Below are 14,307 nucleotides of genomic sequence, written 5' to 3'. Positions count from 1 at the left end.
ATCCTCACCAAACCATAATTGTTGAGATATTGTATGTCTACCTAACAATCGTGGATGAAGTTGAGAGTGAGGCTTTGATTCCAGAGACCAATGAAAGTTAGAACCCTTTCTACTTCACCTACAAGGCATTGCAAGGTCTAGAGCTCATATATCAAAAGTTGGAAAAAGTGGCCTCCCCCTTACTCATGGTCACAAGGAGGCTTGGACAATACTTCCAATCACATCAAACTACGGTCAAAACCAACTAGCCCATCAAGCAAATTCTATATAAGCCTGACTTGCTAGACATGATGATAGCATGGTCTATTGACCTATCAAGTTTGACACCTGATATGAACCCTAGACAACTATCAAAGTGCTTTCATATTTCATAATCGAGCTATAATACAGCCAGAAGACCAAGGTCATAGATGTACAATCTACATTGGCATATCTTCAAACCCTAAGGGCAGTGAGGCTGACATCCTACTGGACAATGAATGGGGAATGACAATAGAAAGGACCATTTCCAAAGGGAGAGCTGACACCCAATTAGGAAGGACCATTTCCTTAGGGTTTGTTTGGGAGTTGAATTTTGGAGGGGAAGGAAGAGAAAGCTTAAGAGTAATCTCACAAGTGTATTTCATGACTCCTAAGCCTTCCATTTCCCTCCCCCCTCCAAAACTAACCCTAAGGCTTTGTTTGGGAGTTATGTGAGAAAAAGGAAGGGGAAAGGTCAAAGGGTTAGGAAGGAGGAGGAAGGGAATGGAAAAGAAAGACAATCATCTCATTTGTTTGAGAATATGAAATTTAGACGGGAGAGGGTAAACTAATGATAATATAAGAATATTTTTTATTTTATTTTTTAAAATGTAATTAAAAATGTGAAATGGACAATGTTATAATTATATAATATTACTAAAAATATTTAGCTATTTTGGTATTTTATCTCTAAAAAACCCCAAATTTGGAAAACTTAAAAAAAATATACTTATGGAGGGTTTTGGAGGATTTGAGAAATCCTCTAAAACCTTTCATCTTCTTCATCTAACTCTCAAACAAAAGTAAGACTTTCCAAAATCATTCATTTCCTTCCCCTCCAAAACCACACTCCCAAACAAAATCTAATGCTTTGTTCGGGAGTTATGAAGGAAAAAGAAGGAGGGGAAAAAGAAAGAAATATTCTTCATTGTTTGGGAGTATAAAATTTAGATGAGAGAGAATAAACTAATGATAATGTATAAATATGTTTTTATTTTTCCTTTAAAAATGTAATTAACAATGAGAAATGGACAATAATGTATAATTTTATAATATTACTAAAAATATTTAACTATTTTGACATTTTATCTCTAATTTTATAATATTACTAATAATATTACTTTCCAAAGTTATCTTTTCCTTTATCTTTCTCTCAAAGACTCCACTCCCAAATAAAACCTAAAAGAATAACAAATAAATTAAAAAAAAACAATATAATAAACCTAGAGAATCAAGACTACGAAACTTAACATTAGATAAAAGACCATGAAAATGTCAAATCAACCAACAACATCAATTAGGACAACTAAATAGTTTAAAATTACATATACATATGTCATGTTTTACTTTATCATCTTTAATTCACAAAACTTAATAAAATGCACCTTGATTTACTACAACCTAGGAAAGATCATTAAACTATACTAACTTCCCACTGTTTAGTTTATCCACTTTCCCTTTTAAGTTTCTTATTTAGTTTTACTTTTTATTTTATTAAAATATAAAATGTAATATAAGTATAACACGTAATATAATAAACCTAACGAATAAAGACTGCCAAACTCAACATTAGGACCAATAAAGAACCATGAAAATGTCAAATCAACTAACAACATCACTTAGTTTTTATGAATTAAAGATGACAAAGTAAAACATGGCATATGTATTTGTCATTTTAAACTATTTAGTTGTCCTATGCACCTTAATTTACCGCAACCTAGGAAAGATCATTAAACTCTACTAACTCCCACTTTTCAGTTTATCCACCTCTTTTGTTTCCATTTTAACTTTTTAAGTTTATTATTTAATTTTACTTTTTATTTTATTAAAATATAAAATGTAATATAAATATAATATTAATGTAAAGATTTATAAGCAATCATTACATTATTCACCATTCTTTTGAATTACATTTGAAAAATTAATAATAATTAAATATAAATAATAAATACAGTTTCAATCATGTGAAACCTGAGCTGGATGTCTAAACGGAAGATGTCTCGTATTAGATTTAACCGATTTAAATGATTAAACCGTCCGGTCGGACTGAGTGATTTCATATATAAATAATAATTTTATCAATAAATATATAATTATATATAAATGTAAAATTTTATTTAATTAATAATTATGTATAATTATATTGAAATAATATCTTTTAATATTTTTTGGACCAAAGTAATAAAATAAAATATTAGAGTAATGTTCTTTTTGTTTTTTTTAATTTTAATTAAACCTTCTACTTTACTTCATGAGTTATTCTGAGTTTAGCACAGTCGGACTAGAATTTTCCTAGTTAAAGTAGTTCAACTCTCATTCAATTAATACCATAAATTAGAGTTGTTTTTAAGTCCGGTCAATGATCAAACCAATCAAACTACATAGTACGATCCGGTTATCCCAAACTAATTTCAACTTATAAAATTCTCACGTAATCTCATTGTATACATTTCCCCCTCCTATATATATAATATAATGGCAGTTCCACAATTTTTTTTCCATTCTCAATATCTCAATAATAAACTCACCTAATTGAAACCAGATCCTGTACGAAAACAAGACCACAACCTCACTCCTCACTTCACATGCGTCAACCGCAACCCCTTCACTCTCTTCGTTTTATATGCAGTAAGAAGAACCACTGTATTATTCACATTTCAATCTCACCCTTTTTCTTCTCTATTTCCAAAATCAAAATCTCCGTATCAGTTCAATCATGTTTTGTATTTTGAAGACCCATTTCTTCTCTAATTCGAAAATCAGAATCCAATTTTGTGTATAGGTTAGTTCTTAATTCCATCTTCAATTACTGTATACAATGAATACATTATCTATTTCACCTATTATGTTCAGTATAAGGCATTGAATCAGCCTTCTATCACGATTTCAAGATTGGTATTTTATATTAGGTTTATCATGTGTTTGTATAAAAGCTTCAAAGAACATTATTAGGAAAAGGTTCATTGTTTTCTTCTCAATTGTGTTTTGCAATTTGTTCTTATCTATACTTGCCTATTAATTGTTCTAAACTTTCGTTGTTAGTTTCCTCGGAATGTTTTGTTTTTTTTAAAAGTTAATTTACCTTTAGTTTTCCTTTTACAGTACATATCTATGGTAGGGTTTTTTCAATGTTTTAAATTGCATTCAGCAACTGTGTGGCCGCAATATTACGGTTTCGCGAGACTCTGCAACGGCATTGTGACTACATTTTCCCATATTTACAGTAAGTGCAACCTAACCACAACTTCAATCACAATCATAATTTAAAACATTGAGGGTTTTGTTTTATGAGAAAATTTAGGCAGAAAATAAACAAGTTTTCTTAGATGCTTACTTCATGTGTACTATATCATTCATGTTTACTTGTATTTCTTTGTTTTGCATGTTTCCAGAAGAAAAGAAAAAGAATATTGCTTGCTTTGTTGGAAACCCATTGAGATTGGAACTGGACTGTAGGCATATTAGAAACTAACTTGCTTTGCTTCACTTGATTTTGCCAATGGTCAATGGGTATTTAGTAGAAACCAAATTCTCTTGATATGTAAATCCATGAGTTTCTAACTTCTATGCTCAGACAAAGAAAAGTGAGGTTGACTGGTTCTTTAGTTTGGGTTGAATAGAGATTGCTGTAATTGTTCTGAACTGGTTCTCATTGAACTCTAGAATAATTGTATATCACCGTTTGCTAATAATCTATATGCTCAGCCCCTAAGTTTGCCTTATTTCTGGAATTGCATGAATATTTTGTTTCTTAGCTGCATCAGATGAATAATTTTAATTGTATAACCAAATATGCCGTGGAGTAATCTAACTGTAATTTAAAGCAACACAAACTCAAAAATTAGGAAAACCAGTAAGTTCTCTTTTCACCATTTGGCTTTGCCTACCTTATGTTCAGAAATTATTGTATAGACCTAATCACACTGACATCAATATTTTAGATGTAAAATAGTTCAATGCTGCAGAAATTTATGCAGAGTTTTGAGATTTTAACGATTAATGATAATAGTGTCAACATTGTAATAGCTCATGTATGCTATAAGATCTGTGTAGTGTACGTCTACAAAAACAATTCTACCCTATGACAGTATTTCACTTTACAGGGTAGTCAGCTACTGAGGTGGTCATTCATGGCTCTCTCCTCCAAACTTCCACACCAGTTCAACCTCATTAGGACTTTTGTGAATGCAAAGGTCAAATGGGTCCGAGATCCATATCTTGATACTGCAGTCTTAAAAGAGAAAGATCTCAAACAAGTAATTGCCCTCAAGAATCAAATCATCTCATCTCCTTCCAGATCCCTCTCCATGTACACCGCATCTCCGCTAAAAGATCCCCTCAATCTTCCAAATACAACTACCAAATTTGTCAACAATTATCGTTGTGTTTTCACACAATTCCAACCCACTTCTGCTTTCCTTCCTCATGTAAAGCTCACTCCTCAAGCCTTATCCGTCCACAATGAGGAAATGTCTGTCCACAACTCTTCAGATAACCGTAAAGACACTGTTCAGAGGCTCACAAGGTTTCTTATGCTTGCTGGCATGAGACAATTGCCTCTTTATGTAATTGATAAGCTTAAATGGGATCTGGGACTTCCTCATGATTATGTTACGACCCTTTTGGCTGACTACCCTGATTATTTTGATGTTTGTGGTGTGGAGGATCCATCATCTGGAAAAGAATTGCTTGCTTTAGAGCTTATTTCATGGAGAAAAGAGCTTTCTGTGTCTGAGTTGGAGAAGAGTGCAATGGGCTTGGATTACAGTGGGGATAAAAGAAGACATGATATTGTGTTTCCCATGTTTTTTCCAAAAGGTTTTGATTTACAGAAGAGGGTGAGCACTTGGGTTGAAAATTGGCAAACGTTGCCTTATATTTCTCCATATGAAGATGCATTTCATCTTGACACAAACAGTGATCAGGCAGAGAAGTGGACTGTGGCAATTCTGCATGAGTTGCTTTCTCTTCTAGTGTCAAAGAAGACAGAGAGAAGGAACTTGCTTTCTTATGGACAGTGTTTGGGGTTGGGCTCGAGATTCGAGAAGGCTTTGGTTCATCACCCTGGTATATTTTACATTTCCAGTAAGCTGACTACTCAGACGGTTGTGCTTAGGGAGGCTTATAGAAAGGACTTTTTGGTCAAGAAACATCCATTGATGGGTATGAGATATAGGTATATTCACCTCATGAATAAGATTCAGAAGCATCGTGAACAAGTTGGATTGAAGGATGACAATAAATTGAACCTGTGCTATAGAACTTGAAGTAGTTTCCAATTCAAATTATCCAACTTATCAATTTAAATTGGATTTTCAAAATACTGATTAAGTTGTGTACCTTTGAAACGTATTGGCTGCAAGTTCAAAAACAAATGTATAATTTTTAATTTCCACACCTCACTAAGTGGGAGACTCGTGTATGGGTCACCCTTTTTCAGTGTTTATAACTTAATATTTATTTGTGTGTAGTTGCAGCCATGACAGTAGCTGATCACAAGTTCACAACCATATTGCCATTATTGTGGCCGTGATTCTTCTCACTCGCAAAATTCCTGTTCGCTCACACTAAACACTTCGGACTGTCAAGTGAGGGGGCCTATTTGTGTCCTTCACCAATCACATACATATAAGCATTTGATTAGTTGACTTAGTTCCTCTTGCTTTGTCACACAACCATACAGAAAAGGGTGTTTTTGCATGTCTCTGTTCAGAAGCCCACCTGTTTCTCATTGCCAAATCTTGTAGCAAACACATTTTCCAGCTAACCTCGCCCTTTTCGCATCTTCTGTTTGCTCCTGAGTTACTAGTCCTCTGTTTTGCAGCATCTCTTTGCACATTAATTAAAAGTCCTCTGCTTCACAGCTTCTGTTGTCATCTGAGTTTGAGGTCCTCTGTTTTCGGATCTTTCAGCCCTATGTTTGGAAAGATTCATCCCTCTCCTGCTGTTGTTATTGAGTTATTGTTATTACTCATGCCTTAGGCAATGTTGTCTGTGTCTTTATGCCATGACTTCTGAGAACTAATGAGGAGTATGTCTTAAAGTTTTGAGTACTTTATGATTTTTGACCATATATTATGTGTATCTGCTATTCTGGTGAAGCGGCCGCTTTGCAGTCCACTACACTGCTCTAGAGTTTTTGGGATCTCCGTAATCCATATTAACTACTTTGGTAAAAATGTAAATGTTGTGGAACTATGCATAGACTGCTACTGGAACTCAGGATAACTATTGAGTTTATTTGCAATTTTTGAATCCTTGATTACAGTTTGGTTTTTTGTTCGTGTTATCAACAATGATAGCATTACCATTTTAAACTTGCAAAGGGCTCTTCATTGCTACATATTGCAAAATAAGTAGGCAACACAAAAGCTTATATTAATCAATATATACCTCCATCCTCTTTGAACTGGGTTAGGACTTAGGATAAATGATCAAATGTCCTGTTTTGTACATATAATGCTGTTCTGTGATGGTTATCAGCTGGCTTGGGTCAACCTGTTTCAATGGACCAAATCATAATTATTCACTTTTAGATCTATATATAAATATTTTTTTTTATTTTTATAATTTGTCATAAATTTGCATGATTCCTACAAATCTTGTGCTGCATTTTTTGGGGTGTGTTTTTAGGACCTTTGAATTGCATGAATTGTGAATGTAAATTATTGCTTCATTTCATTTGTAATTTACATATGGTTGAGCCATTGCTAAAGCACCATCCTAAGTTCATTTTCTAATATTTATGCAGCTAAGGTGAAAGTGGCTGCCAGACACTAGTTAAACTGTTAATTTTTAACCTCTATATCAGCATTATTTTCCTCAACTACCAAATTAGTTTTTTGAACGTTTTGATAGTCATTCAACTTAATAACACTCTGAGACAGGGTACTTTAGCTCCGGAGAAACTAAGTTCACTGAAGTCGAACAACTATGCTGGAAAAGAGTCTAGTGGTTTAGCAAATGATATTAAAAGTGAAACTATTGCTGCGACAAGGATCCAAACTGCATTTCGGGCTTACAAGGTATACCAAGCTGAAAGTTTTTCAGATATAAGTTCTTAAAGTACAGGCTAGCTCCAATCTGACTTAATTGATTGAGCATATCCCTAGCAAGCATACTGCTGTCATGCACTACTCATGCTGCTGTATGCTGACATTCATGTTGCATTTTAGAGGGTATTACTTTGTCTAATAAATATCATGACAATAAATTACTATACCTTACTATATTTGTATTGCATAATTCAAGATATATACACCATATTTGATGGTTATGGTAGGAGATTTGAAAATGTATTTTTTTGTGAACATAGTAAATATAACATTTTAAAGGGGTGTTGCGAGAATCGAACTCACAACATTTGGGAATGAGTTTTTGTTGGCAGTGTTGGAATATTGTTTTTAAAAGTTATGATAAAATCTGGACCAGATGTCAGAGAACTGAGATCTGTATACTCTATCGTCCACTGTAGAATGTAGATACTGATATCAGTGTAACATCAGTTGTTAAAAGGTGGACTTACAGAGGTAAAATATGAACTGAAGTTGAACACAGTCAAAAGAAGCAGGGCATTCAAGTGGCCCTCTACTCCCCCATGTCATTATACAGACATCTTTCTTCACTCCCTTTCCTTATGCATCACTCCAACCCGTAAAATAACCCTCCCAATTTCCGTTTACCCTGTTATCAATGTCCCTGATCCCCTACACCCCCTCCCGACATAGACCTTAATAGCGGTTTCCTAACATGTTATTCTAGATTGTCTGAAATTATTTTCTCTATTGGACTATTTTTCCTTTATCATTTCATTACAATATGCTCATGAACTTGAAATTTTACAGTTTGCAACACTAATCTTATGACTAATCTCCTGTATGGAACTGCATGATTAATGCATGAATATATCTGTGTACTTCAGGTAGGACTTGAATGTAGACCATTTTGTAAAGAATAAGAAAAACAAGTTTGTGATTACTTTAATTTTATCCAATCTTATTTTGTAGATATTTAATATGCATGTCTGCATTTTCCTATCAATGTTTTATACTTTTATGTATGTTTATCCCCATTGGTGATGTCTGTGCTGAATTTTTTGTTTTCATAAGTTTCACATTCTACAGAAACTTGTGACTATAATTGCATCCAGTAACATTTGTATTTTCTGTTAGATTTTAAAGTTTTGAATGTTATTAATTTTTAATTATTCAGGAGTTTTTACCTTTTACTCCTACTATTCATGTTTCAATTTTGATTCTTACAATGCATTTTACATGTTTGCAAATAACAGGGACAAAAGCTCTTAACAGGACCCATGCCTCTAACAGCGGATTGGGTTTAGATGAAAGTATTGCATTTGTCACAGTCTTTACCCTTTATAATTCTTCTCTCAATAATGTAAATGATAAATCATCAAGCACAGTTGTTGGAAATGCCTCATATAATAAGGTGGATAGGTCAATGGCTGTGTTGAATGTCTTCATCAACTTCATTCAGGTAACCATTGAATAAAAAAAATTGTGGATTTGTCTCAACTGAAAACCGTGTATTGTCTTCGATTATTGAGTATATTGTTTCTTTACTGAGTGAGGTTGGTTAAGTCAATTGTCTGTGTATCATCTAATAATTTTGGAGTTTATCAGATGGAACTAGTGCAATGTTCTTGCCATAATTTTTTCCTATCTAGGCAATATTTTTTTTCTGCCACACGCACTCAAATGTCATACATCCATACCATCCTTTGGTTAACAATAAATTTTGATTTATGGGTAACAAGGGTAGCTTGAGTGATTAAATATACCATTGGTGCTGCACATTGTACGAATTGCATTGGTCCCAATATTTGGAAGAAGAGAATATACCAGAGAGACTTAGATTAAAGGCTATAATCTCTTGGTCGTTCTGTAGTGTGTTTGTGTAAATTTTACTATGCTGTATGGTTCTGTAATGTGTTTGTGTATATAACAAAAAAAGAAACCTAGTTCTTGTTGGAATACACAATATATGCTACTATTTACTGTATGGTTTGAGCATGATTCGTGAATGTTCAGGGATATTTCTTTGGATTAGATGCATCTTTCCGGTAATATTAGGCATTTGGCTTCTATGTCGTGTAAAGTACATGGTCTTTTTGTAGGGCTTGTCTTGCAGAAATGTTAGAGATTTGGTAGATAAATAGATTTGCCTTACTGATTTATTTTCCCTCACTGCCCTCTTTTTTATGTGCAAAAGGATCTCTTGTCCTCTTAAGTCTTTGTAATCATCATCCTTCATCATAATGAATGGCTTCTTTAATCCAGTAATAAAATGTGAGCAACTTGGAGTGGAATTTATGTGGACCCCTTGCTACTCCAAATATCCATAAGAAACAGGGAAAACATGACAGAGATATATAATAGAAAAACAGATAAGGCTACTTTAATCCCACCAAGTCAGTGAAAATATAGTGTTGTTGGCATTGGCTAAAATGTTTATATCATGTTAATCCATAATTGCATAATAATATTACTCCAAAGGCTGTTGAAAATTTTTCTGCTTCCAAAATAACAGTGAACAACGACTTTTATTAGCTATACTCTAATTTCTAAGTATGGTGAAGTATATGGTGCCTGAATATACTGGTAATCAAAGTCAGTAAAACTGTGCCGGATGTCTAAAGTTTCTTCTGTCCATCAATCTAAGTACTTTTCCATTTTGTTTTTGTAAAATCAAGCCTTAATCTGTGTAACACATCCAATTATTTTGGCATTTGACATGGTTTCATTTCTCATTTGTCCTTGGGCTCATTTTCTGATAATAATACCAGATAGAGACATCATTCAATATTTGCTATTGAAAATGTATGCAGGTGGCAATGCCTCAAAGCAAAGTGTTTATTGTTACAGATCCAGTGTCTGACCTTTCAGTGCACAGAAATAGGGTCTCTCTGTATCCTATACAAGGTGAATATTCACGAGACAAGTTGATGCTCCAAAGGATCAGGTCTTACATTGTAAGATTACATTGCACCCACAGTAGATATAACACTTTTTATGTTTTCATAAAAATAAAAAACACTTTGTGGTTAAAAAAATAATAGTTTCTTATTAGTGACTACTTCTCTCGAATGTTTTTCCTTATCTTTCTTTGGATACCAATTATAATACAACAACAACCGAGCCTTAAATACATCTAGGTGGGGTTAGATTGTATCCAAAATTATAATATGATATTTTATTCATGCAAGCAATATCTGGCCATTCTCCGAGTCATGTCCACCAAAACAGATCAGACATGCTGTCTACCTTTGCCCTTATTTATTCTGTCTCCCCTAAGATTTGCAGTCTTGTTTTTCCATTCTTTGTGATGACAAATAGCATTCACAACTTTTGTTATTTAGAATATATAAACTTGTTTTTTCCTTCTTCACAGATATTTTTGGAATCAAAGCTTCAGAAACTACATCAGAAGCCGAGGAACGTCACTCATTATATCTTCACTGATTCTGACATGGCAGTGGTTGATGATTTAGGACATATTTTCAGTGACCATCCTAATTTTGATCTGGCTCTGACCTTTAGGAACAACAAGGCTCAACCTTTGAATTCAGGATTCATTGCAGTAAGGGGTACACCTGATTCCATTTTAAGGTGAATGAATAAACTTATTGTAAGTAGTTTTTGTTTAATGGCTATTATGTATATACTAAAATTTGAAGAGTTGGGCACTGGTGGTGTAAAAATCTAGTATTTATACAGCCTTCAGTTAGTGTTAGGCATCAGGCATGGCCTTACCTTTGTGTATATATCATACATGATACTAAAACACATCACTTGAAGTTATTGTTGAATTGGAGGGTTTTTAGGTAGAGAAGGAGGAAAAGAGAGAACATAGACTCAAAATGGTCCCCAAGAGTCCACTTAGCTGATAGAGTTGTGGGACATTAAGCGCGAGAGTCTAGGCAAACCGCGGCAGCTGTGCTCTACCCCATAAAAATGAAAGAAATTTTTTGCCTAAATGAAAAAGAGACTGAATGATGAGATTGATAATTGATTTGGTGATGATGCTATAGAAGACAAACCCTACATTTCAATTTTACTAAAACACCGTTTCTTTTGTATTAAATTTTTTATTTTATGTAAATGGTTGTGCACTATACAGGACGGATTAACCATATGACTGATAAAAAAAGGGGCGTAGTGCAAGAGGTTTCTACTTAATGATGTCTAAGGATGTTAGATGTACGTAGTCTTACTCTTCTGCATGTAGAGATGCTATCCAATATTTAAATCAATAACTTCCATATTACAAGGTAACAATTTTACTGTTGCACTCAGACTCACCCTCAACCATAGTGCGTATACTATTTTAAAAGATACACAAAAAAGTTAGTTACTAACTTACTATAACAGTATGATGTTTCCGGGTGATAGAAACATTTTGTTTTGATGCTTTACGTTTGGAATGCTATGTAGCCCAAATATTGATATGAGTATCAAATACTACTATAATCTTGAAAATGTAGGATAATGCATGCATAAAATTCATAAAAGATAATAAATATATAATTATTGTTCTGAAATTTCAAATAAAAAACGGTACTTCTTAGAGATTATTAAATACAAAATGAAAATGGTAGTGTCATAAGAAATTATTACTTATTGCCCAGGAATAGTATGGATCTGGTCTAAATCCTGATCATTATTATGTAGATGTTTTTCTTTTTTCTTCTCTATGTAATAGATGTGCTTTGTCTTCTCTCTCTACAATTTCACTGGTGTTATGTTTATCCCATAACTAATTGTGTGTTGTGCTTCTCTATCTTAAAATGCTTCTTCATAGTAGTTTGGGTATCTGGAGGTATCGAAAAATATTTGAAGAGTATTCAAAAAGTATCTGATTTATAATTTATTTATTTTTAATAAAGAATTTCAATACTCTATGGATATGTATCAATGAAGTATCATAAAGAATTGGTACCGGATACGTACCAGATATGGATACGTACCAGATACGGATACATGAAGGGTGTTGAAATATGCATGAATCATAGGTTATAATTGATGAAAAGCAGGGATTTTGTAATTATGATTCTTGCAAACTGCACATTTACAAACTGTCATGACCATCATATCATTATTTCCTTTTCCAATTTCTGGTTTTCTTTTTCTTTACTGACAATTTCTTGCCAACGAGTAGATCATTTTAATTTTAATTTTCATAATTTATCCCTGTTTCCTTCTCCTTTTTAGATATATCTAATCCTTGAATTCAAATTGTGAAAAAAATGCAGGGCAAAACTTTTCCTACAAGAAGTTTTGAAAATCTACAGCTCAAAGTACTTAAATGCATCCCGCATGCTGGGTGATCAGTTAGCTCTTGCTTGGGTTGTGAAATCAAAGCCTCATTTTGATGCCAGTAGGTTTGCTAAACCTCAAGCTTTCTCAGAAGATATCGGCAATACTTCAGTATTGTTCTTACCTTGTGCCCTATATAACTGGACTCCTCCTGAGGGTGCTGGTCAATTCCATGGTATGCCATTGGATGTGAAGGTAATATTACGCAGACACACAACAAATTATTCATGAATATCATATACCTGATATCTATGAAGCACCGAATTGGGATATGCATATAAATTCATTAAATATAATAAACATATAATTGGTGTAATGAAATTCATAATAAAATCCTATTGTTATAAGAAATCATTGCTTATTGTCCACAATTAGGAATAGTATCAATCTCATTTAATATATGATCAACATTAAGTAGATATATTTCCTCTTCCTTCTCTATGCAATATACCGCCTTTTTTCTCTCACTACAAGTCCACTTGATAGATTGAATGTTATGTTTCTTTCTTCTACTTAATTGATTGTGTATGCTATTCTCTCAGTTTCTCCCTCTTAAAATTATCTTGTATGGTAGTTTGGAATTTGGATGTCTTGGAGGTATCTAAAAAATATTTTAAGAGTATTAGGAACATATCGGATTTATAATTTATTTATTTTGTCTAAAAATAATTTTGATACTATATGAACATGTATTGATAAAGTATCGGAAACTATAGATGTTAGATACGGATACTATACTTGAAGGATATTGAAGTATAGGTGACTCTTGGCATGAATGTTTTAAAGTTTGATTATATAGTATCCTTTTAGCTTTTAACACAGTAATCCATTCTTGGTTTACTTTTGGGATGCAGGTTGTTCATTTTAAAGGGTCAAGGAAACGTCTAATGCTCGAATCTTGGAATTTTTATTCATCTTCAACTGACATTGAAGACATGTTATGCCTCATTTTGGGAAGTGGGAGAACAAAATATGATTTTTGAATATTATTCGAAAATCTGCATATTGTGAAAATCAATGGTTGCCACCATATCAGTACAGAAAGTGCCATCACTGTTCTTGTGCCATTATGATGGGAACTTCTAGGAGATGATTTGCATTTTGGCCGATTTTCTTACATGAAACTCAATTAATTTGCGAAATGTAAATTGTTTATGAAACTTGTATGTTTGTGTCACGATTTTATGATAAATATGCAATGAAAGGTGTATGATTGTGTATGGTTTAATGCGAGGCATAGTTTTGTACATATTTTTGTATTTTTATTTTTATGTTTGGATAAAAGAAAATGGATAATAATGAAAGGGACAACGCTACAAGCAAAGTTGCTTGATAAGCCAATGAGGCTTGCCACATTGAAGTATCTTTGATAAGAACAAGGTTAAGGCGTCACACTAATGGTGATAAGCCTTTGAACGCCATAAGGAGAGATCCTTGATAAGTTGTAAGTGTAGTTGTAAGGCTCAAACAAATTCAAACTTGTTATTTCTCAATGTAATTTGGTTACATATACGACTAGCTAATATGGCTCCACGAAATAAGCTACAAAATTAAAACAATAAATATGTCTAATTCTTTTGCATAAGACTTAAGGGTTGTCTTGGTTCATTGATTCCTTAAAAGAAATAATAGGCAATAGTTTCATAAGGCAAGAATCAACATAACTTCTGGATTTGAAATGAATCCCATGAATATCTTCATGACACCAAATAAAATAAGTAGTGATATCTTC

At 33.2% G+C, this 14,307-nt stretch overlaps 2 protein-coding genes across 4 annotated transcripts; both read left to right on the top strand.

The window, feature by feature from the left end:
• The first annotated feature begins 2,756 nt into the window (after positions 1 to 2,756).
• LOC109339890 (protein ROOT PRIMORDIUM DEFECTIVE 1-like) lies at positions 2,757 to 7,260 on the top strand. Of its 2 annotated transcripts, XR_002106724.1 has the most exons (3): positions 2,757 to 3,022; positions 4,344 to 5,616; positions 6,992 to 7,260. XR_002106724.1 is itself a non-coding variant. In XM_019577418.1 (2 exons), the coding sequence occupies exon 2, from the start codon at positions 4,371 to 4,373 to the stop codon at positions 5,505 to 5,507; it is 1,137 nt and encodes a 378-aa protein (XP_019432963.1). In that variant the 5' UTR covers positions 2,757 to 3,022; positions 4,344 to 4,370; the 3' UTR covers positions 5,508 to 5,679. The 2 variants fall into 2 exon arrangements, 1 of the variants encoding a protein (XP_019432963.1); XM_019577418.1 differs by lacking the exon at positions 6,992 to 7,260 and having other exon boundaries at positions 4,344 to 5,679.
• Positions 7,261 to 7,651: 391 nt separating this feature from the next.
• LOC109339888 lies at positions 7,652 to 13,648 on the top strand. Of its 2 annotated transcripts, none has more exons than XM_019577416.1 (5): positions 7,652 to 8,736; positions 10,088 to 10,231; positions 10,651 to 10,868; positions 12,512 to 12,770; positions 13,430 to 13,648. In XM_019577416.1, the coding sequence occupies exons 1-5, from the start codon at positions 8,503 to 8,505 to the stop codon at positions 13,556 to 13,558; spliced, it is 984 nt and encodes a 327-aa protein (XP_019432961.1). In that variant the 5' UTR covers positions 7,652 to 8,502; the 3' UTR covers positions 13,559 to 13,648. The 2 variants fall into 2 exon arrangements, with proteins under 2 accessions (XP_019432961.1, XP_019432962.1); XM_019577417.1 differs by having other exon boundaries at positions 8,591 to 8,736; positions 10,088 to 10,181.
• Positions 13,649 to 14,307: the final 659 nt, after the last annotated feature.

The sequence above is a fragment of the Lupinus angustifolius genome, unplaced genomic scaffold, assembly GCF_001865875.1.
Source record: "Lupinus angustifolius cultivar Tanjil unplaced genomic scaffold, LupAngTanjil_v1.0 Scaffold_118, whole genome shotgun sequence".
NCBI classification, from domain to species: domain Eukaryota; kingdom Viridiplantae; phylum Streptophyta; class Magnoliopsida; order Fabales; family Fabaceae; genus Lupinus; species Lupinus angustifolius.
The sequence above is the reverse complement of the archived record's forward strand: the minus strand, read 5'-3'. Positions and strand labels throughout refer to the sequence as shown.

Excerpts from the sequence above, each read along its gene's own strand:
- LOC109339890 (XM_019577418.1), top strand. The coding sequence starts at position 4,371 with ATGGCTCTCTCCTCCAAACTTCCACACCAGTTCAACCTCATTAGGACT.
- LOC109339888 (XM_019577416.1), top strand. The coding sequence starts at position 8,503 with ATGCATTTTACATGTTTGCAAATAACAGGGACAAAAGCTCTTAACAGG. Across the intron at positions 10,232-10,650 it reads AAAGGATCAGGTCTTACATT|ATATTTTTGGAATCAAAGCT; the intron begins GTAAGATTACAT and ends CCTTCTTCACAG. Across the intron at positions 10,869-12,511 it reads ACACCTGATTCCATTTTAAG|GGCAAAACTTTTCCTACAAG; the intron begins GTGAATGAATAA and ends AAAAAAATGCAG.